Source organism: Strigops habroptila, chromosome 3 (assembly GCF_004027225.2).
Source record: "Strigops habroptila isolate Jane chromosome 3, bStrHab1.2.pri, whole genome shotgun sequence".
In the NCBI taxonomy this organism is placed as follows: domain Eukaryota; kingdom Metazoa; phylum Chordata; class Aves; order Psittaciformes; family Psittacidae; genus Strigops; species Strigops habroptila.
The window spans coordinates 983,334-1,004,065 of record NC_044279.2 but is presented as its reverse complement, the minus strand read 5'-3'; the positions used below and the strand labels follow the sequence as shown (position 1 = coordinate 1,004,065).

General features: G+C 60.6%; 2 protein-coding genes across 3 annotated transcripts in view; one reads left to right on the top strand and one right to left on the bottom strand.

The window, feature by feature from the left end:
• TNPO3 (transportin 3) overlaps positions 1-11,054 on the top strand; it is a 26,948-nt gene extending 15,894 nt beyond the window's left edge. Inside the window, exons 8-23 of one of the 2 annotated variants that reach the window (XM_030478140.1) lie at positions 1,376-1,522; positions 2,071-2,178; positions 2,510-2,601; positions 3,306-3,445; positions 3,537-3,728; positions 4,421-4,512; positions 5,398-5,474; positions 5,810-5,870; positions 6,418-6,558; positions 7,995-8,111; positions 8,472-8,566; positions 8,719-8,875; positions 9,069-9,236; positions 9,361-9,473; positions 9,913-10,004; positions 10,123-11,054. In XM_030478140.1, the coding sequence (XP_030334000.1) occupies positions 1,376-1,522; positions 2,071-2,178; positions 2,510-2,601; positions 3,306-3,445; positions 3,537-3,728; positions 4,421-4,512; positions 5,398-5,474; positions 5,810-5,870; positions 6,418-6,558; positions 7,995-8,111; positions 8,472-8,566; positions 8,719-8,875; positions 9,069-9,236; positions 9,361-9,473; positions 9,913-9,973 (1,761 nt within the window). In that variant the 3' untranslated portion in view covers positions 9,974-10,004; positions 10,123-11,054. Of the gene's footprint in view, positions 1-1,375; positions 1,523-2,070; positions 2,179-2,509; positions 2,602-3,305; positions 3,446-3,536; positions 3,729-4,420; positions 4,513-5,397; positions 5,475-5,809; positions 5,871-6,417; positions 6,559-7,994; positions 8,112-8,471; positions 8,567-8,718; positions 8,876-9,068; positions 9,237-9,360; positions 9,474-9,912; positions 10,005-10,102 lie in introns of both variants that reach the window. The other variant, XM_030478139.1, reaches the window with a different exon arrangement.
• IRF5 (interferon regulatory factor 5) lies at positions 10,759-20,732 on the bottom strand. Its single transcript, XM_030478141.1, has 8 exons — positions 18,929-20,732; positions 16,505-16,694; positions 15,284-15,339; positions 15,152-15,179; positions 14,819-15,055; positions 13,331-13,720; positions 11,660-11,778; positions 10,759-11,587 (listed from the first exon to the last, which is right to left on the bottom strand). The coding sequence occupies exons 1-8, from the start codon at positions 19,100-19,102 to the stop codon at positions 11,330-11,332; spliced, it is 1,452 nt and encodes a 483-aa protein (XP_030334001.1). The 5' UTR covers positions 19,103-20,732; the 3' UTR covers positions 10,759-11,329.

Below are 20,732 nucleotides of genomic sequence, written 5' to 3'. Positions count from 1 at the left end.
AGCTGTGGAGCATCAGCTCTGGGTTCCCTTTCCAGCCTCCTGGATGTGTGGGGATGTGAGGACAGCACCAAACCCCTCCCTGGTGTTCTCTGCACGTGGTCAAGTGAAGCTCGGAGGGGGTTGCAATGTGGCTCAGGGGAACTTTGCCCTGTGAGGAAGTGAAAAGCTCTTGTGCATCAGAGCTCCCCAAATGCCCTGCCTGAAGTGCAGGGCTTTATGTGTGAGATGAGCTCCTTTAAAACCCCATTGTATTCCTCCAAAGCTTCACTAAATCCCAGTAGCTGATCCCTGGGTGACTTCATGGAATGGTTTGGGTTGGAGGGGAGCTTAAAGCTCCTCCAGCTCCAACCCCTGCCCCGGGCAGGGACACCTTCCACTAGAGCAGGTTGCTCCAAGCCCCTGTGTCCAACCTGGCCTTGAACACTGCCAGGGATGGGGCAGCCACAGCTTCTCTGGGCACCCTGTGCCAGCGCCTCAGCACCCTCACAGGGGAGAGCTTCTGCCTCAGAGCTCATCTCAATCTCCCCTCTGGCAGGTTAAAGCCATTCCCCTTGGCCTGTCCCTCCAGGCCCTTGTCCAAAGCCCCTCTCCAGGTTTCCTGGTGCCCCTTTAGGCACTGGAAGACTTCAGCAGATGGAGGTTCCTTTGTGGAGGGGCTCAATCCAGTGGGGAGCAGAGAGGTGCCCACTGGGATTTTTGGGGTGCTCTCCCTTCCCTCCATACTTAAGGTCCCACTGCGGGAGGGAATCAGCCTTGAAATGATGGATGGGAGCGGGGTCTCGGCTGAGCTAATGCCCTCTCCAGAAATGGCTTTGGAGCAACATCCCCATCCCCTTCCAGCCTGAGCTGCTCTCTTGGGGGTGTTTGCTCCTCTCTGGGGTTTGACATCCCCCTCGTGTTGTTAGACCCAACCTCACGGTGGCCACCAGGCCATTAGGTGCAAGGCCATGGGTGGTGAGATCCTTCCACCACCGTGGCCCTGGTGAGGACAGCAAAATGCCCTGTAGCTCCTTGGGTCAGGCTGAGTGTTAAACACCTCCTGATGGATGAGCAGAGACAGCAGAAGGACACGAATCCCGTCAGGATCAGGCAGATCAAACCTCCTCCTGGCAGATTTAATGATGTGAAAGGAGGCGATGGAAGGAAGAGACAGTTCTTCTGCCCCTGACTTAGTTTTGCAGAGGAGCTTCACTGCTGAGAGGTTTCCAGGTGACCTCAGCCCGTTTCAGATCCCCTTTTGGAGCTGCTCCTCACGGTGTGGTGAAGCACCAATGGGGGTGTGTGGTACCCCAGGTGCAGAGAGGGTTTGGGGAGCAGCAGCAGAGCAAAGAGGAGGGATAAGTGTGTTGGTAACAACGTTTTTCTCCCCAAATAGGTGGTAGAAATTTCCTTTAACTTCTGGTACAGACTTGGGGAGCACCTCTACAAGACGGACGATGCCGTCATCCACAGCATCTTCAAAGCCTACATCCAGCGCCTTCTCCATGCCCTGGCCAGACACTGCCAGCTTGACTCGGACCACGTAAGGCCGTGTTGGTTTTCCTTCCCTCTGGAAGCAGCTGGCATGGTGGGATGTGCCCATCCTCACTGCTCGCTCTCCATAGCAGGAGTTGCAGACAGGGAGGATTAGGAGTGCTTAAAACTGCTCTTCTCCTCCAGTCTTGTCCTACCAGAGCTTCCCGGTGTGTGGTTCCTGCAGGATGACCCTCTCCCACCTTCCCCCAGGTTGTTCCCACTTTGGGACCTGCATCATTCCCTGCTCCAGGGTGTTTTGGTTGGAATAAGCTTGCTCAGCTCGCAGCACAGTGCTGTCACCTTCCTCCTTGAAATCTGGGCTGCTTTATCCTCCTTCCAGCTCCTCATCCCCTTGATTCCCATCCCTTCATCTACGGGTTGGAGCAGGAATACAGAGTGTGTGTGCATGGGTCTCCTTCAAATCCCCTTCAGGAGCTTGGTCCAGGGAGAAGAATGATGGATCTTCTCTGAAATGGAATTGCTCATCTTGTCCCAGCTGTGGTTGGGTGGATTCCTCTGAGCTTCTAACCCTGTTCCTCTCCCTCATCTCTTCAGGAGGGTGTCCCGGAGGAGACAGATGACTTTGGGGAGTTCCGGATGCGGGTCTCGGACCTGGTCAAAGACCTCATCTTCTTGGTGGGCTCAGTGGAGTGTTTTGCTCAGGTGGGTTTGCAGGAGCATCATGAGGCACGTGCTTGGCCAAGCCCTGGTGGCCTTTGGGATGAGGAGGAGGTGACACACATCTCCTCATGCACAAGGAAGTGAAGAAGGTGGTGGGGACTGTTCAGGGAGAAGCACCACGTGGGGAAAGCTCCTGTGGTCCCAACATACCAGCTGGTGTGTGGAATTGGGCAGGTCCACGCCTGGAGCCTGGTGTTTCAGGTGCACGGGAGGAGATGAGGAGCACGTGGAGCTCTCACATGGTGGGATTCACAACCACATACCCCTGAGAGGTGTTTGTAGCTGCTTCTGTGACCGATCCTCTCCCTTGCAGCTCTATGCCACGCTGAAGGATGGGAATCCCCCCTGGGAGGTGACGGAAGCTGTCCTCTTCATCATGGCCTCCATAGCCAAGAGCGTTGACCAGTGAGTGTTGACCACCCTGCTCGTGTCTGTAAGGGCTGTGGGGTCAGGAGGTGCCTCCAAGTGAGTATTGTGGGGACACCACAAATATGGAATCAAAGCATGGTTCTTTCTTGGAGGTTTCCACATCCTGGCCAGGAATATGGGTCAGGATGGAGCTGGGCCTTCTTGGGTCTCTTCTGCCTGCCTGGGGACTTGAATCATAGAATCATGGAATGGTTTGGGTTGGAAGGGACCTTAAAGCTCCTCCAGCTCCAACCCCCTGCCCCGGGCAGGGACACCTTCCACTAGAGCAGGTTGCTCCAAGCCCCTGTGTCCAACCTGGCCTTGAACACTGCCAGGGATGGGGCAGCCACAGCTTCTCTGGGCACCCTGTGCCAGCGCCTCAGCACCCTCACAGGGAAGAGCTTCTGCCTCAGAGCTCATCTCAATCTCCCCTCTGGCAGGTTAAAGCCATTCCCCTTGGCCTGTCCCTCCATCCCTTGTCCAAAGCCCCTCTCCAGGTTTCCTGGAGCCCCTTTAGGCCCTGGAGCTGCTCTAAGGTCTCCCTGGAGCCTTCTACCCAACTCCAACCCCACCGCACCACAACCATGGGGTTTTCCCAGCTGATTCCAAGCGACCCAGCAGTCGGACCACGTTCAATACAACCACCTTCCCCATGGATCCGATCCATGGAGCTCACCTTGGCTGCCTTTTCCCCTGCCCAGGGAGAACAACCCCACGCTGGTGGAGGTGCTGGAGGGGGTGGTTCGCCTCCCCGAGACGGTGCACACGGCCGTGCGCTACACCAGCATCGAGCTGGTGGGCGAGATGAGCGAGGTGGTGGACAGAAACCCTCAGTTCCTGGGTGAGTGTCCTCCTGCCGCCCCACTGCTCTGCCCCACGGCCAGCCGGGGGGCTCCGGGACCCCTCCTCACCATCGTCCTGCTGCTCCGCAGATCCCGTGCTGGGGTACCTGATGAAGGGGCTGTGTGACAGGAGGTTGGCTTCGGCGGCCGCCAAGGCCATCCACAACATCTGCTCCGTGTGCCGGGACCACATGGCTCAGCACTTCAACGGGCTGCTGGAGATCGCCCGTTCCCTCGACTCCTTCACGCTCTCCCCAGAGGCTGCTGTGGGGCTCCTCAAGGGTGAGGACATCAGCTCGGATGTATTTTGGGGGGGGTCAAGCCTGTTTTCACATGGGTTTTCTTCAATAAGAGTTTCTCCGCCTGCAGCCATGCATCCCCATGGCAGGAGATAGATGGAAAGACCCTTTCTGGGTTTATCATCTATCTCCATCCCTGCTCTGAACTTGAAATGTAGGAGGAAAACACTTTGAAATCATAGAATCATGGAATGGTTTGGGTTGAAGGGACCTTAAAGCTCCTCCAGCTCCAACCCCTGCCCCGGGCAGGGACACCTTCCACTAGAGCAGGTTGCTTCAAGCCCCTGTGTCCAACCTGGCCTTGAACACTGCCAGGGATGGGGCAGCCACAGCTTCTCTGGGAAAAGTCTGTGCCAGCGCCTCAGCACCCTCACAGGGAAGAGCTTCTGCCTCAGAGCTCATCTCAATCTCCCCTCTGGCAGGTTAAAGCCATTCCCCCTTGTCCTTTCCAGGATCACCCCCATTCCCCCCATCCCAGCATCCCTTCCTCCTTCCCACCCCACGGAGGTGTTTTGGTGTCTGGTTCAACCCAAGAACAAGCTGCACAGAAGCATCTGCCAGTCTCAGGAAGCTCTTTCCCCGGAGCTGTTTGGGAACCTCCCTCATGCTGTGCTTCCCCAACCACATTCCCAGCTGCATTCCTGCTCCTGGAGCCTGTCTCCTCTTGCCTTGCAGGGACAGCCCTGGTCCTGGCCAGGCTCCCCTTGGAGAAGATAGCAGAGTGCCTCAGTGAACTCTGTGCCGTACAAGTGATGGCGCTGAAGAAGGTACGTCCTGCTTGGAGCTCCCTCCATGTGCTCCTTGTCCAGCACCGGTTTGGATGGGATGGATGGAGGCCATCAAGCTGCTGTGGTTCCATCTTTGCCTGGTGGCTTGATCTGCTGCAGCAATTGTGTCCCCTCAAAGCCAGAGGTGTACGAGGAGACCAGGAGCAAGACAAACCTTGTCCCTGAGTCTCTCCTGGATGAGAACTGTGCAGCTGGAAGAGCATGGGATGGGTTAAATGGGAAGAAAATGGTCCCTAGAAGTCAGTTTAGGTGCTAGAAGCCAAAAAGCCTTCCTGAAGCCACCCTGAATGCAGCAGGAAGCTTTCACTCTGCATCTCCAGGATGGAGAACATGGGAATTCGACTTCCCTGTTGCACACCCGATCCCAGAAGGTCGCATTCTGCCCGTCCCCAAAACATGGTGGCCCTTAGTGACCTTTCCAAGCAGATCCAGGGTAACAGAGTGGAAATCCAAGGATGGCAGCAGGAAGGAGGAGGGAAGCCTCAAGAAAAGGGACGTGTCCATCCCATGTCTTTTCAGGGTGACCTGGAGCTGCACAAGGGGGGTTTCTGAGAGCTCCTGCCTGCTCCTGGCAGCTCCCAGGCTTCTCTTCCACCTCGGTTCTTCTCCTTCAGAGACCTTTTTGAGGAGGTTCTGAATGGGAGGAGGCAAAAAGAGAACCTTCTCTGAGCTTTCAGAGCATGTGTGGCTGAGATTAGGAGCTGCCTGGGCAAGGTTTGAGGAGCTATCAGCTCTGCTTTGGCCCAGAGGAGATGTGAAGGAGCTGCTGGTGGACTCTGGTGCTCAGGCAGTGTTTATTCAATCTTCACATGGAGTGGGGCTGCCCAAAGGCCCCAAATCCCATCGTTTTCCCTTGTTTTCCAGCTGCTCTCTCAGGAGCCAAGCAATGGCCTCTCCTCAGACCCTACTGTGCCCCTGGATCGACTCGCTGTCATATTTAGGTAAGGAACAAGGGGCTGGGACATGAGCTTCTGAGTCCAACCTGCCCATCCAGAGACTTAAACCCTGTTAGTGGTGGCTCATTTCCCTCTGCACCCAAAAAGAAGGGGCTGGAAGCTGCTTCTTCACCAAGTTCAAGGTTCTTCAGCCCCTCTGAGGTGGTTTCTGGTCCTTTTCCAGCAGCTTTGGTGGGTGCTTGAGGCTCCAAACCCACCTTTTGACCTCCAAACCCACCTTTTGACCTCCAAACCCACCTTTTGACCACCAAACCCACCTTTTGACCACCAAACCCTCCTGTTTAATAAAGATAACGTGAAATCTTTGCTCCTTTCCACAGACACACCAACCCCATTGTAGAAAATGGACAGATCCATCCGTGCCAAAAAGTCATTCAGGAAGTAAGTGCTGGTGGGGACGGATCTAGGGAAGGGATTCCTGCAGGGGGATGGATGGAGGCGTCCAACAGCACCTCTGCATTGGGGAGAGGAGCTGCTGGTGGAGCCCCTTCCCTCCTGGAAGCAGGGATTTGGGTCTTCAAACCCCACATGGCTTTGGGAATGTCCCAGATGCTTTAATGTCCCTGCTCTTGTGAGGTTTGGAGCACTGGAGGTGTTGAGCTCCTCTGAGCTGCTGGTGGAGCTCCTTCCCTCCTGGAAGCAGGGATTGGGGCAGGATTTGGGTCTTCAAACCCCACCTGGCTCCGGGAATGTCCCAGATGCTTTAATGTCCTTGCTCTTGTGAGGTTTGGAGCACTGGAGGTGTTAACCTACTCTTCAGGTCATTCCTCCTCCATAAAGCTGGTTTACATGTCCCATAATGGAGGTGCCCTTTGTTTTTGGGACCCGAGTGGCATCTACCTGAGGGTACAGGGATGAGGGTGATGTGATGGGGATACCCCGTGTCCCGGGTTGAGCTTTAAGCCCTTTCTCCCGGCTGCACCCCCAGATCTGGCCCGTGCTGTCGGAGACCCTGAACAAGCACAGTGCCGATAACCGCATCGTGGAGCGGTGCTGCCGCTGCCTGCGCTTCGCCGTGCGCTGCGTGGGCAAAGGCTCTGCTGCCCTGCTGCAGCCCCTCGTCACCCAGGTATGGACAGCACCTCCTCAGCACCTTCCCACCCCCCCGGCAGCCCAGCCTTGGGGTGTGCATCCAGAAACCTCAGAGAACCCCAGCCTGGTTTGGGTTGAAGGGAGCTTAAAGCTCCTCCAGTTCCAACCCCCTGCCACGGGCAGGGACACCTTCCACTAGAGCAGGTTGCTCCAAGCCCCTGTGTCCAACCTGGCCTTGAACACTGCCAGGGATGGGGCAGCCACAGCTTCTCTGGGCACCCTGTGCCAGCGCCTCAGCACCCTCACAGGGAAGAACCTCTTCCTTAGATCCAACCTGAACTTCCCCTGTTTCAGTTTGAACCCATCACCCCTTGTCCTATCGCTCCAGTCCCTGATGAAGGTCCCTCTCCAGCATCCTTGGAGCCCCCTTCAGACACTGGAAGCTGCTCTGAGGTCTCCACGCAGCTTCTCTTCTCCAGGCTGAACAGCCCCAATGTTCTCAGCCTGTCTCCATACGGGAGCTGCTCCAGCCCCTGAGCATCCTCGTGGCCTCCTCTGGCCTCGCTCCAACAGCTCCATGTCCTTCTGATGTTGGGGACCCCAGCCCTGCACACAGTGCTGCAAGTGGGGTCTCCCCAGAGCGCAGCAGAGGGGCAGGATCCCCTCCCTGACCTGCTGCTCACGCTCTGGGGGTGCAGCCCAGCGCAGGGGGGGGTTCTGGCCTCAAGCACTGGCCACCTCTCCGGCCTGTCCAGGTCCCTCTGGATCCCATCCCTTCCCTCCAGTGTGTTGTCCACACAGCTCAGTGTCCTCACAAACTCACTGAGGGTGCTCGATCCCACTGTCCATGTCACCAACAAACGTCTTGAACAGGATTGGTCCCAACAGCAGCTCCTGAGGACACCACTTATTACCGGTCTCAGTGGGTCATGTGGGCAGCTGGTCACACAGGGATGAGTGGCCAAGCTGTGGTAGATGCTGGTGGTCTTGGAATGTTCCTACCTAAATCCTTGAGGAGCAGAGAGAGCCTTTGGGCTGCAGGGAAGAGCTGAGCTCTGCCTGATGGGTGCTCTATAGGCTGGAGCCATGTAGGTGTAGCTGTGATTTGAAATGTATGTGACCCACATGGTGAGGCTCCTTGAAGAGGTGACTTCAGCCCAACATTGGGTGTCCCCTTGGTGCTTCCATGGGGCTAAGGAAGCGTGAAAAGCAAGGAGAAGCTGTGTTGGCTTTGGGAGCTGCAGCATGGAGATGCTCCCAAAGACAAGATGAGACCAGAGCAAGTACTTCAGGCCATCCACTGCTCGCCGTGGGGCTGGGGGAAGGTCTGTCAAGCTGGGATGTTGTCTTGGCGCTCAACAAGAGGTGGATGTTCTCAAGGGAGATGGTGGGAATGCCGTGCACATCCTGGCTGGGATGGTGGGAGGTGACTGTGTGGCTTCATCCCTCCGTGGCTCCTGTGTCTCCCCCCAGATGGTGAATGTCTACCGGGCCCACCAGCACTCCTGTTTCCTCTACCTGGGCAGCATCTTGGTGGACGAGTACGGCATGGAGGAGGGCTGCAGGCAGGGGCTGCTCGACATGCTGCAGGTGGGTTCCCTCCTCAAGCACCCAATGGTCAGGGTGGAGAAGACCTTTAAGACCATCGAGTCCAACCATTAACCCAGCACTGTCCAGCCCACCACTAAACCATGTCCCCAGGTGCCACATCTACTCATCTCTTAAACCCCTCCAGGGATGGTGACCCCACCACTGTCCTGGGCAGCCTGTCCCAGTGCTGGACAACCCTTTGGGTGAAGGAATTCCTAATATCCAGTGTAGATGGTGGCTGTTGGGAGAACCCAGGGCCTGACCCACCCTGGTGTGGTCCATGCTGGACATCTCCTGTGGAGAGCAGAGCAGTTTGACTTGTAACCCCAACTAATGGATGCCCTACAACCCTCGTCCTAGGCGCTGTGCATCCCCACCTTCCAACTCCTAGAGCAACCCAATGGCCTTCAGAACCACCCCGACACCGTGGATGACCTCTTCAGACTAGCAGCCAGGTACCCACGTTCTCCTGCCACAGCAGGCCACCCCAACCCATCTCTCCTTGGTCCCCAAGCACCCATGGGTGCAGTCATAGAGTGGGAGAAGGTCCTGTCTTCTCCTGGGGATGGGCAGCGTGGTGGCAACTGTCTGTGCTCTGCCTGGCCAGGTTTATCCAGCGCAGCCCCGTCACCTTGCTACGGAGCCAAGTGATGATCCCCATCCTGCAATGGGCCATCGCTGCCACCACCTTGGATCACCGGGATGCCAACTGCAGTGTCATGAAGTTCCTACGGGATCTCATCCACACCGGGGTGGCCAATGATGTGAGTGACCCAGGGGGTCGGTCCTCGGAGGAGGAAGGTCTTCCTCCATGGAGCTGGGATGCCCTCCTCATCATCCTTTGCCACCGTGGTCCCCCATGAGGGTTGTCCCAGTGCTGTAGCCAAGCCACCAAGTGAGGAGCACCATGTCCCCACCCCCAGGCTCTTCTCACCCCCTTCCTCCTTCCTCCCGCAGCACGAGGAAGACTTTGAAGTGCGGAAGGAGCTCATCAACCAGGTGATGAACCAACTGGGCCAGCAGCTCGTCAACCAGCTCCTGCACACGTGCTGCTTCTGCCTCCCACCCTACACCCTGCCCGACGTCGCCGAGGTGCTCTGGGAGATCATGCAGATCGACCGGCCGGTGAGGAGACAGCACGGAGGGGTGGTGGTGGGCAGGGGCAGATCCCAAAGCTTCCCCAAACCGGGATGCAGGAGCTGGATGTGGCTCCACAGCCTGAGTTTGGTCCTTCTGCTACTTCCTGCAGACCTTCTGTCGCTGGCTGGAGAACTCGCTGAAGGGTCTACCAAAGGAAACGACGGGAGGAGCCATCCAGGTCACACACAAACAGCTCACGGACTTCCACAAGCAGGTCACGAGGTGAGTGTCATGGACCAGGTTGGGTTGGAAGGGACCTCAAAGCTCCTCCAGCTCCAACGCCCTGCCACGGGCAGGGACACCTTCCACTAGAGCAGGTTGCTCCAAGCCCCTGTGTCCAACCTGGCCTTCAACACTTCCAAAGCCTTCCTTTGGAGGGCACAGTGTTGCCTTTTCCATCACTGACCAGGTTTATCTGGTCTTCTGAGCCCTTCAGAGCTGGGTTCATGTCATGAGTCCCCTCCAGTGATGGTCCTGGAGGCTCTTGGCCCCATGTTACCCAACATTTGCCATTCCCAGCGCTGAGCTGCCGTGCTCCTGCTCACCATCACGTACCATCAGGATGTCCCATGCTGGGTGCAGGCCACCATCCCCTCTTCCCAAATGTCCCCTTAACATCACCCCATGATGTCCCCTTGATGTCCCCCCCGTTGTCTTGCAGCGGTGAGGAATGTAGACAAGTCTGTTGGGCTCTGAGGGACTTCACCCGCCTGTTCCGATAGCTCCGGCTCCGGCACGGCGCCTGTCTCCCAGGTAAGAGCCACCACTGGGACCACAAGTGGGTGATGGTCACGTCCATGGGGCTGCCAGCCCAGGAAGAGGGACTTGACCTTCTCTTCCCAACTTGCCAGGAATGTCTTTGAATTTGAAGACAGGAAACGAAGAAAACCCCAAGAACGTGTCCCACCATCAGCAAAGTTCATTGTGGCCACGGGGCTCTTCCACGGGCTGCAGCCGGCGGGAGGACGGCGCGAGGATCCCGCCTTCCTGGCGGATTCGCTTCCCGAAGGTCGGCTTCCGAAACGAGAAACCAGGCAATGGGGAGGGGGCAAGAAAACCCAACCAACCAACTCGACCAACCCAACTCAACCCAACCAACCAACCCGGTCAACCACTCAACCAGCCAACCTCAACCAACCCAACCCAACAACTCAACCAACCCAACCCAACCCAACCAACCCAACTCAACCAACCCAACTCAACCCAACCAACCAACCCGGTCAACCACTCAACCAGCCAACCTCAAGCAACCAATGCAACCAACCAACTCAACCAACCCAACTCAACCAATCAGTTGACTCAACCAACCAACCAACTCAACAACCAACTCAACAACCAGCTCAACCAACCCCACACCAAAACCCCAACCAGAGGGAAACGGATTCGCTCGGCAGAAGAGCACGAAGAGGAAGAACTTTGTGCCATGGAGACACACCCGAAAACAAAAGAGGAAAAGCAGCAAAACCCGACCGAGACGAGCAAGAATTGAGCATTATTTGAGGCAAGGTCAGGGTTTGAAGCAGGTTTAGTGGAAGGCCAGGGCTCGGCCCTCCCCGCGCCACCGCGTCCTGCCTGGTGGTGACCTCCTGGAGAAGACGCAGGCAGGCCAGACTCTTGAAATACATATTCTATTTTGGGGTTTTTTCTTCTTGTTTGGGGGTTTTCTTTGGTTTGATTTTTGGGGTTCTCTGGGTTTCGTGGCGGGGTGGAGCCGCGCGCGGGGCCGGGGCTGGGGCGCATGCTGGGCCCTCCAGGGGTGTTGTAGCCATCTCGAGAACAATAAAAACCACAAAAAACCTGGAACCGAGAGAACTGAACCCCCCAAATCCCGCCCCGGCTCTTCTCTCCGAGCTCCTGGGAGCTTCTTCATTGAGGGGGGCTTGAGCTGGTGGCCACAACCCCATCTCGAGGGGCTTCCAGGTCCAGCGCGGCCCCGTCCCACCTCCATGTCGCACCAGGGAGGTGGCAGCACCCAAGCGGTGGGGATGTGTGAGCACAGCTCCACCACCCTGGATGGTGACAGGATGGAGGGTCACCACCCCACAGGCCTTCATGGTGGTGGTTCCCACCTCTCCACATCACTGGGGCAGCACCCAGGTGCCGGCGGTGGGGCCGGGCGCTGGTTGTGCCACCATTGATGGTGGTGGTGGTGGTGGTGGTGGTGGCGGCGGTGGCAGCCGCTGCTGGTTCTGCCAAAGCTGGTGAAGCTCCTTGAACTGTTCCACCATCTCGTCCTTGAGGTCCGGATGGGAGATGTGCAGCGGGATGCTGTCGGCCGACCAGGATAACTCCCCGGAGAACATCTCCAGCAGCAGCCGCGCCGCCACCGGCACCACCTCGGCAGAGACCCCAGCACGGTCAGCACGGTGCGACCCCCCGGCACCCCCGTGTCCTCCCCGGCCCCTCACCTGCACCGTGATGAGCTTCTTCTCCTTGGGCTTGTGGTCCGGCCACTCCTCCCCGAAGCACAAGAAGATCTCAAAGGGCGGGGGGGTGGTGGTTCGGCCCTTCTGGAAGAGGATGAGGCCTGCAGGGGGTGGGCACCGTGGTGAGGGGCAGGATGGGACATCCCACCCGTGGTGTGCCTCCATCCCAGCCTGGTCCCACCATGTCCCTGTGTGCCGCCTGGTGTCACCCATCCCAACCTCGTCCCATCATAATCCACACATGTCCCCCATCCCAACCTGGTCCCACCACATCTCTATGGACCACCTGGTGTTCCCCATTCCAACCTTGTCCCACCACATGCCCGTGTGGCACATGGTATCCCCCATCCCAACCTGGTCCCACCATGTTCTACACATGCTGCCTGGTGTGCCCCATCTCAACCTGGTCCCACCATGTCCCTGTGTGCCATATGGTGTCCCACCACATCCCCATGTGCTGCCTGGTGTCCCCCATCCCACCCTGGTCCCACCATCATCCCCACTGGTGTCCCCCATCCCAACCTCATCCCAGCACACCCTTATGTGCCATGTGGTGTCCCACCACATCCCTATGTGCTGCCTGGTGTCCCCCTATCCCAACCTGGTCCCACCACATCCCTATGGACCACCCAGCGTCCCCTATCCCAGCTTGGTCCCACCATGTACCTATGTGCCACATGGTGTCTCCCCATCACCACCTCATCCCACCACGTCCCTATGTGCTGCCTGGTCCCCCATATCCCAACCTGGTCCCACCACATCCCCATGTGCTGCCTGGTGTCCCCTCATACCAATCTGGTCCCACCACATCCCTATGGACCACCCAGTGTCCCCTATCCCAAACAGGTCCCACCATGTCTGTATGTGCTGCCTGATGTCCCCTCATCCCAATCTGGTCCCACCACATCCCTATGGACCACCCAGTGTCCCCTATCCCAACCTGGTCCCACCATGTCCCTGTGTGCCACATGGTGTCCCCCATCCCAGTCTGGTCCCACTACATCTCTATGGACCACCTGGTGTCCCATATCCCAACCTGGTCCCACCACATCCCTATGGACCACCTGGTGTCTCCCCATCACCACCTCACCCCACCACATCCCTGTATGCTGTTTGGTGTCCCCCCATCCCAACCTGGTCCCACCACATCCCTATGGACCACCTGGTGTCCCCCATCCCAACCTGGTCCTACCACATCCCTATGGACCACCTGGTGTCCCATATCCCAACCTGGTCCCACCACATCCCTATGGACCACCTGGTGTCTCCCCATCACCACCTCACCCCACCACATCCCTGTATGCTGTTTGGTGTCCCCCTATCCCAACCTGGTCCCACCACATCCCTATGGACCACCCAGTGTCCCCCATCCCAACCTGGTCCCACCACATCCCCATGTGCTGCCTGGTGTCTCCTCATACCAATCTGGTCCCACCACATCCCTATGGACCACCCAGTGTCCCCCATCCCAACCTGGTCCCACCACATCTCTATGGACCACCCAGTGTCCCCCATCCCAACCTGGTCCCACCACATCCCTACGTACCACCTGGTGTCTCCCCATCCCCACCTCACCCCACCACATCCCTACGTGCCGCTTGGTGTCCCCCCATCCTCCCCCTCCATCCTCAAGGAGCCCCATTCTCCCCCCACCATTGAGGAACCCCTCGAGGCTGAAGAGCTTGGTCTTCTTCTCCCTCTCGATGGGGTTGGGGCCGGCGCGGCGCGGGGCGCAGGGCCCCGTCCAGAACACCTTGCACTGGCAGAGGCGGGTGGCGAAGAGGTCCTGGCCCTGCAGCTCGAGGACGAGGCCGCGGTGCAGCGCCTCCAGCAGCCGCTGCGTGTAGAAGCGCTGCCTCTCGTTGGGGATGGCGGCGGCGGCGGGGAAGGGGACCTGCTGCAGCGCCGGCGGCCCCAGCAGCGGCTCCCGCTCGGCGCGCGGCTCCAGGCTGCCGTGGAACAGGCGGCAGCCCTGCGCGTGGCTCACCGTCAGCACGCCCGCCTGGCGCCCCCGGTACCGGAACTGCAGCTCCAGGTCTGTCACTGCGCAGGGCGCGGGGAGGGGAGTGAGGGGGGGGAAACCCCACGGGCACCCCACAGCTATGGCTGGGCACCCCATGGCCACACCATAGCCATGGGCGACACCTCCAGACACCCCATGGCCACCCCACAGCCATGGACATCCACCCCATGGCCACCCCACAGCCATGGGCGACACCTCCAGACACCCCATGGCCACCCCACAGCCGTGGGCGACACTTCCAGATACCCCACAGCCATGGGTCACACCTCCAGGGACCCCACGGCCACCCCACAGCCATGGACATCCACCCCATGGCCACCCCACAGCCATGGGCGACACCTCCAGACACCCCATGGCCACCCCACAGCCGTGGGCGACACTTCCAGATACCCCACAGCCATGGGTCACACCTCCAGGCACCCCACGGCCACCCCACAGCCATGGACATCCACCCCACAGCCACCCCACAGCCATGGGTCACACCTCCAGGCACCCCACGGCCACCCCACAGCCATGGACATCCACCCCACAGCCACCCCACAGCCATGGGCGACACCTCCAGACACCCCACAGCCATGGGTCACACCTCCAGGCACCCCACAGCCACCCCACAGCCATGGGCATCTACCTCCAGCCACCCCATGGCCACCCCACACCAATGGCCGTCTCCATCCAACTACCCCATAGCCATGGCCATCCCATGGCTGCCACCTCTAGACAACCCATGGCAACCTCTCACCCATGGCCACCTCCTTCAGCTGCCCCATGGCCACCCACCACCCATGGTCACCTCTATCCAATCACCCCACGCCTATAGCCACCTACAACCAGCCATCCTATGGCCATCCCACACCAATAGCCACCTCCATCTATCCACCCCATAGCCATGGCCACCCCATCCAGCCACCCTATGGTCACCCCACACCCATGGCCACCTCCATCCCACCACCCCACACCCATGACCATCCACCTCCAAGCACCCTATGGTCACCCCACCCCATGGCCACCTCTATCCAGCCACCCCATAGCCATGTCCACCCGACACCCATGACCACCCCCCCCAAGCACCCCACACCCCTGTGCCCCCCATGACTGCCCCCCAGTGCCCCCGTCCTCACGTGGCAGCATGTGGGGGCTGGTGAGCAGGTTGGGGATGGGGTGCTCCAGGGGTGCCTCCAGTGGGCAGGCAGCCGGCGGCCCCGGGGGGGGCAGCTCGGGGGTCTCATGGGTGCCCCCCACCTCCACGGGGGTCCCATGGGCGCCCCCCAGCTCCGCAGCCAGGGGGGGTGGCACGAAGGGTCCCATGGGGCAGCTGCTGCTGAAGGGGGGCAGCAGGTCCCCCCCGTGGTGGGTGTCTGGGGCACAAAGGGGGGTCAGAGGGTGACCATGTTCCCATGGGTGCACCCCATATCCCCCCATTGCCCCCACGTTCCCCCATTGCCTTCACTCACCATTGATGCTCAGAGATGTCATCTGGAGCTGCAGGGGGACAGGGGGTGGTTATGGGGATTTGGGGTGCAGGGACACCCCCCGAGGTGTCCCCAGTTTGGGGTCCCCCCACCCTGACCCCTGTCACCCAGTACCTGGTTGACATCTTCCTCCTCCTCAGCGTAGTCGTAGTCATCCTCAGGCCCCCCATCTGCAAGGGGGAGATGGATGGGGGCTGAGGGTGCAGGGGGAGTGTGGGGTGCAGGGGGGGTTATAGGGTGCTGGGGACTTGTAGGGTGCTGGGACCTCATGGGGTGCAGGGGCTTTGAGGGGTGCTGGGTCCTTCTGGGGTGGGGGGGGCTTTTGGGGTGCTAGAGCACTGTAGAGTGGTGGGGACTTGTGGGGTGCTTGGACCTTCTGGGGTGTCTGGTCCTTGTTGGGTGCTGGAGCTTTATAGGGTGCTGCTGCCTCATGGGGTGTAGGGAACTCATGGAGTCCTGAGGACTTGTGGGGTGCTGGGTCCCTATGGGGTGCTGGAGCCTGATGGGGTGCTGGGTCTTGTAGGATGACGGAGACTTGTAGGGTGCTGGAACCTGATGGGGTGCTGGGCCGCTGCAGGGTGTGGGGTCCTTGTGGGGTGCTGATGCTTTTTGGGGTGCTGGGTCTTTGTAGGGTGCCAGGTCCTTGTGAGGTGCTGGATCCTTATGGGGTGCTGGGGCCTCTTGGGGCACTGGGGACTTGTGGGGTGCCAGGTCCCTATGGGGTGCTGAAGCTTTGTGGGGTGCTGGGTCCTTGTTGAGTGCTGGCACCTCATGAGGTGTGGGGGACTCATGGGGTGCTGCATCCTTATGGGGTGCTGGGGCTTCATGAGGGTGCTGGCACCTCCTGGGGTGCTGGGTCCTTGTCGGGTGCTGGATCCCTATGGGGTGCTGGGGCTTAGTAGGGTGCTGGTGCACTGTAGGGTGCCAGGTCCCTGCAGGGTGTGGGGTCCTTGTGGGGTGCTGATGCTTTTGGGGTGCTGGATCTTTGTAGGGTGCAGGTCCTTGTGGGTGCTGGGTCTTTGTAGGGTGCCAGGTCCTTGTGGCGTGCTTGGTCTTTATGGGGTGCTGGGTCCTTATGGGGTGCTGGGTCCCTGTGGGGTGTGGGGTCCTTATGGGGTGCTGGGTCTTTATGGGGTGCTGGGTCCCTGTGGGGTGCTGGGTCCCTGTGAGGTGCGGGGTCCCTGTGGGGTGCTGGGTCCCTGTGGGGTGTGGGGTCCTTATGGGGTGCTGGGTCCCTGTGAGGTGCGGGGTCCCTGTGGGGTGCTGGGTCCCTGTGGGGTGCGGGGTCCCTGTGGAGCCCCCCGGGCCCCCCGTTCCCGCGCCGTGCCCCGTTACCGGCGCCGCGGGGGGGCGGGTCGCAGAGCTCGTAGACTTTGTAGGGCCGCAGCGGCGCCGCTTTGGTGCCGTCGAAGAGGAGGCGGAAGTCGCGGCTCTTGTTGAGCGCGCAGCGCAGGTTCGCCTTCCACTTGGCGGGGTCCGGCGCGTCCCGGCCCTCCCGGAACCGGCCCGTCTCCTGCGCCCACGCCTGAGGGAGCCCCCGGTCACCGCCGCGCCCGGTACCGCGCCCCGCAGCCCCCGGTCACCCCAGAGCCCCGCGGTCACCCCAGAGCACCTGCACCGCGCCCCGGAGCCCCCGGTCACCCCAGAGCCCAGCACCGGGTCCTGGAGCCCCTTGGTCATCCCAGAGCCCAGCACCAGGTCCTGGAGCCCCGCGGTCAACCCAGAGCCCGGCACTGCGTCCTGGGGAACCCCTCAGTCACCCCAGAGCCCCTCGGTCACCCCATAGCACCTGCACCAGGTCCTGGAGCCCCTCGGTCACCCCAGAGCCCGGCACCGCGCCCCGCAGCCCCCAGTCACCCCACAGCCCCCGGTCACCCCATAGCACCTGCACCGGGTCCTGGAGCCCCCCGGCCACCTCTGAGCCCGGCACTGGGTCCTGGAGCCACCCGGTCACCCCCGAGCCCCTCAGTCACCCCATAGCACTTGCACCAGGTCCCAGAGCCCTACGGTCACCCCAGAGCCTGACACTGCTTCCCGGAGCCCCACAGTCACCCCACAGCCCCCGGTCACCCCATAGCCCAGCACCAGGACCCGGAGCCCCTTGGTCACCCCAGAGCCCAGCACCACGTCCTGGGGAGCCCCACAGTCACCTCAGAGCCCCTCGGTCACCCCATAGCACCTGCACCACGTCCTGGAGCCCCCCGGTCACCGCCCGGCCCGGCACCGCGCCCCGCAGCCCCCGGTCACCCCATAGCCCAGCACCAGGACCTGGAGCCCCTTGGTCATCCCAGAGCTCAGCACTGGGTCCCGGAGCCCCTCAGTCACCCCAGAGCCCCCTGGTCACCCCAGAGCCCAGCACCACGTCCCGGAGCCCCTCAGTCACCCCAGAGCCCAGCACCACATCCTGGGGAGCCCCACAGTCACCACAGAGCCCCTCGGTCACCCCAGAGCCCGGCACCGTGCCCCGGAGCCCCCAGTCACCCCAGAGCCCCTCAGTCACCCCATAGCCCAGCACTGGGTCCTGGAGACCCTCAGTCACCCGAGAGCTCAGCACCTCGTCCCAGAGCCCCTCAGTCACCCCAGAGCCCGGCACCGGGTCCTGGAGCCCCACGGTCACCCTGGAGCCCCTCAGTCACCCCATAGCCCAGCACCAGGTCCCGGAGCCCCTCGGTCACCTCAGAGCCCCACAGTCACCTGCATCGGGTCCTGGAGCCCCTCGGTCACCCAGAGCCCAGCAGCGCGTCCTGGAGCCCCTCGGTCACCCCCTAGCGCCTGCACCCCCATTCCATGTCCCCATGGTCACCCATCACCCCCATCTCCCATGTCTTCCTCATCACCCCATCATCACTCCATCACCCCCATCTCACATCCCCATGGTCACCCATAGCCCTGTTGTCCCGATCCCATGTCCCCACAGTCACCCCAACACTCATTGTCCCTGACCCATGTCCCCACGGTCACCCATCACCCCCATTTCCCATGTCTTCCTCATCACCCCGACACTGTCATCCCATAACCCCACGGTGACCCCAATACCCCATTACCTCCCTCTTGTGTCCCCTTCTCCCCCTTGTCACCCCATCATCCCATCACCCCTGTTCCACGTCCCCCTTGTCACCCGTACACCATCACCCCCAGCCCATGTCCCCTTCATCACATCATCCCCATCCTGTGCCCCCCATGTCCCTCTTGTCACCCCCCTCCCATGTCCACCTTGTCACCCCATCTTCCTGTCACAAGTGTCCCATGTCCCCATGTAACCCCATCACCCATGTTCCCTTCTCATCCCATCACCTCCATCCTGTGTCCCCATGTCCTGCTGCCCATCCATCCTGTGCCCCTGTTGCCACCTGTCATCTCAGCACCCCCATGTCATGTCCCTTGTCACCCCATCACCCTCATCCCGTGTCCTGTGTCCCCCTTATCACCCCATCACCTCCATCATGTATTCCCCATGTCCCCTCTTGTCACCCATCACTCCATCATCCCCAGCCCATGTCCCCTTCATCACATCATCCCCATCCCATGTCCCCCCAACTTCCTACCACCCCATCCCATGTCCCCCCATCACCCACGTCCCCTTCTCACCCCATCACCACCACCTTGTGTCCCCCATGTCCCCCCATTACCTCCAGCCCATGTCCCCTTCATCACATCATCCCATCCCATGTCCCCCCATCACCTCCATCATGTACCCCTCCCGTCCCCCCGTGTCCCCGTTGTCACCCGGCCCCCCCCGTCCCCGCGGTGCCCGGTCACCTTGAAGATGCTGTGCTGCTCGGGGGGCTCCGGGGGGCTCCTGGTCGCGTGTCTCCAGGGGATGGCGAAGCGCCGGCGCGCGGGGTCGAGCCAGCGCAGGCCGGGGAAGCGGCGGCTGCTCACCTGCGCCTCCAGCCACGGCCGCAGCCGGACGCGCCGCGGCGGCGCGCTCATCCCGCCGGGACCGCGGGCAGCGCCGGGACCGCCGGCAGCGCCGGCAGCGCTGGGACCGCGGGCAGCGCCGGGACCGCGGGCAGCGCCGGCAGCGCCGGGACCGCGGGCAGCGCCGGGACCGCGGGCAGCGCCGGGCAGCGCGGGGCAACAGGGGCTGCGGGACACGAGGCGCGGGATAAGGGGCACGGGATAACAGGGGCTGAGGGACACGGGAGAACGCGGGGTAACGGGCACGGGACATGGAATAACACGGGCTGAGGGACACGGGACATGGGATAATGCGGGCTAAGGGGCATGGGACATGGGATAACACAAGTTAAGGGGCACGGGACATGGGATAACAGGGGCTAAGGGACATGGGACATAGGATAACGTGGGCTAAGGGACATGGGACACAGGATAACATGGGCTAAGAGGCACGGGATGTGGGATAACACGGGTTAAGGGACACGGGGCGCAGGATAACACAGGCTGAGGGACGCGGGACATGGGACAATGCAGGCTAAGGGACACGGGATAACATGGGCTGAGGGACATGGGATAACAAGGGATAAGGGACACGGGCTAACACGGGCTAACACGGGCTGGGGGACACGGGAGAATGCAGGGTAACAGGGGCTGAGGGACACAGAACATGGGATAACAAGGGCTGAGGGACACGGGGCACGGCTGCAGGACACGGGACATGGGTGAGGTGCTGAGACCTGGGCAACTTGTGACACGTGTGAATGAGGGGCTGAGGCTCTGCCAGCTCATGACACGTGTGTGTGTGTGTCTATGCGCGCGAGAGGCTGGCTGAGACCTGGCAGGGTCATGGCACGTGTGTGTGTGTGTGAGGGGGGGCTGAGGCCTGAGCAGCTCATGACACGCATGTGCAGGGCTGAAGCCCAGCAGGGTCATGGCACATGTGGGATGGGAGGGGCCGTGTCCCGCTGCCACCTTATGACACATGTGTGTGTGTGGCGGGGGAGGGTTCAGCCAGCTCGTGACATGTGTGTACATGTGTGTATGTGTGTGTGTGTGTGTGACTGGCACCCGAAAGCAGAACCTGCAGCTGCTACAGAGAAACGAAACTGACGGGGAACATGGGGGTACGGGGGTATGGACATGGGGTACGGACGTGGGGTATGGACATGGGGTATGGGACATGGGGACACGGGGACATGGGACACAGGGATATGGGATATGGGGATATGGGGATATGAGGACATAGGACATGGTAATGGGGACATGGACATGGGATATGGGACATGGACACACGATCACACACAATCACATGCGGTCACACATGATCACACGCCGTCACAAACGGGCACACACGGACACACTGCCACACATGGACACACACACGGACACACACGATCACACACACACGATCACACACACATGGACACACACATGATCACACACACGATCACACACACAATCACACACATGATCACACACGGTCACACACACAGGGACACACACGATCGCACACATGATCACACACATGATCACACACGGTCACACACACAGGGACACACACGATCACACACACATGTTCACACACGTGATCACACACGGTCACACGTGCCGGAGCCGGCTCCGGGACTCACCGCGCTCGCTCCCGTGTTCGCTGCCGCTGCGC

What these genes read in the sequence shown, in the direction of transcription:
- IRF5 (XM_030478141.1), bottom strand. Translation starts at nt 19,102, where the DNA reads ATGAGCGCGCCGCCGCGGCGCGTCCGGCTGCGGCCGTGGCTGGAGGCG. An exon ending in CAGCCCCCACATGCTGCCAC is followed by an intron (nt 13,721 to 14,818) that starts GTGAGGACGGGG and finishes CGCCCTGCGCAG; the next exon opens with TGACAGACCTGGAGCTGCAG. An exon ending in CCTCGAGGGGTTCCTCAATG is followed by an intron (nt 11,779 to 13,330) that starts GTGGGGGGAGAA and finishes CACCCCCTGCAG; the next exon opens with GCCTCATCCTCTTCCAGAAG.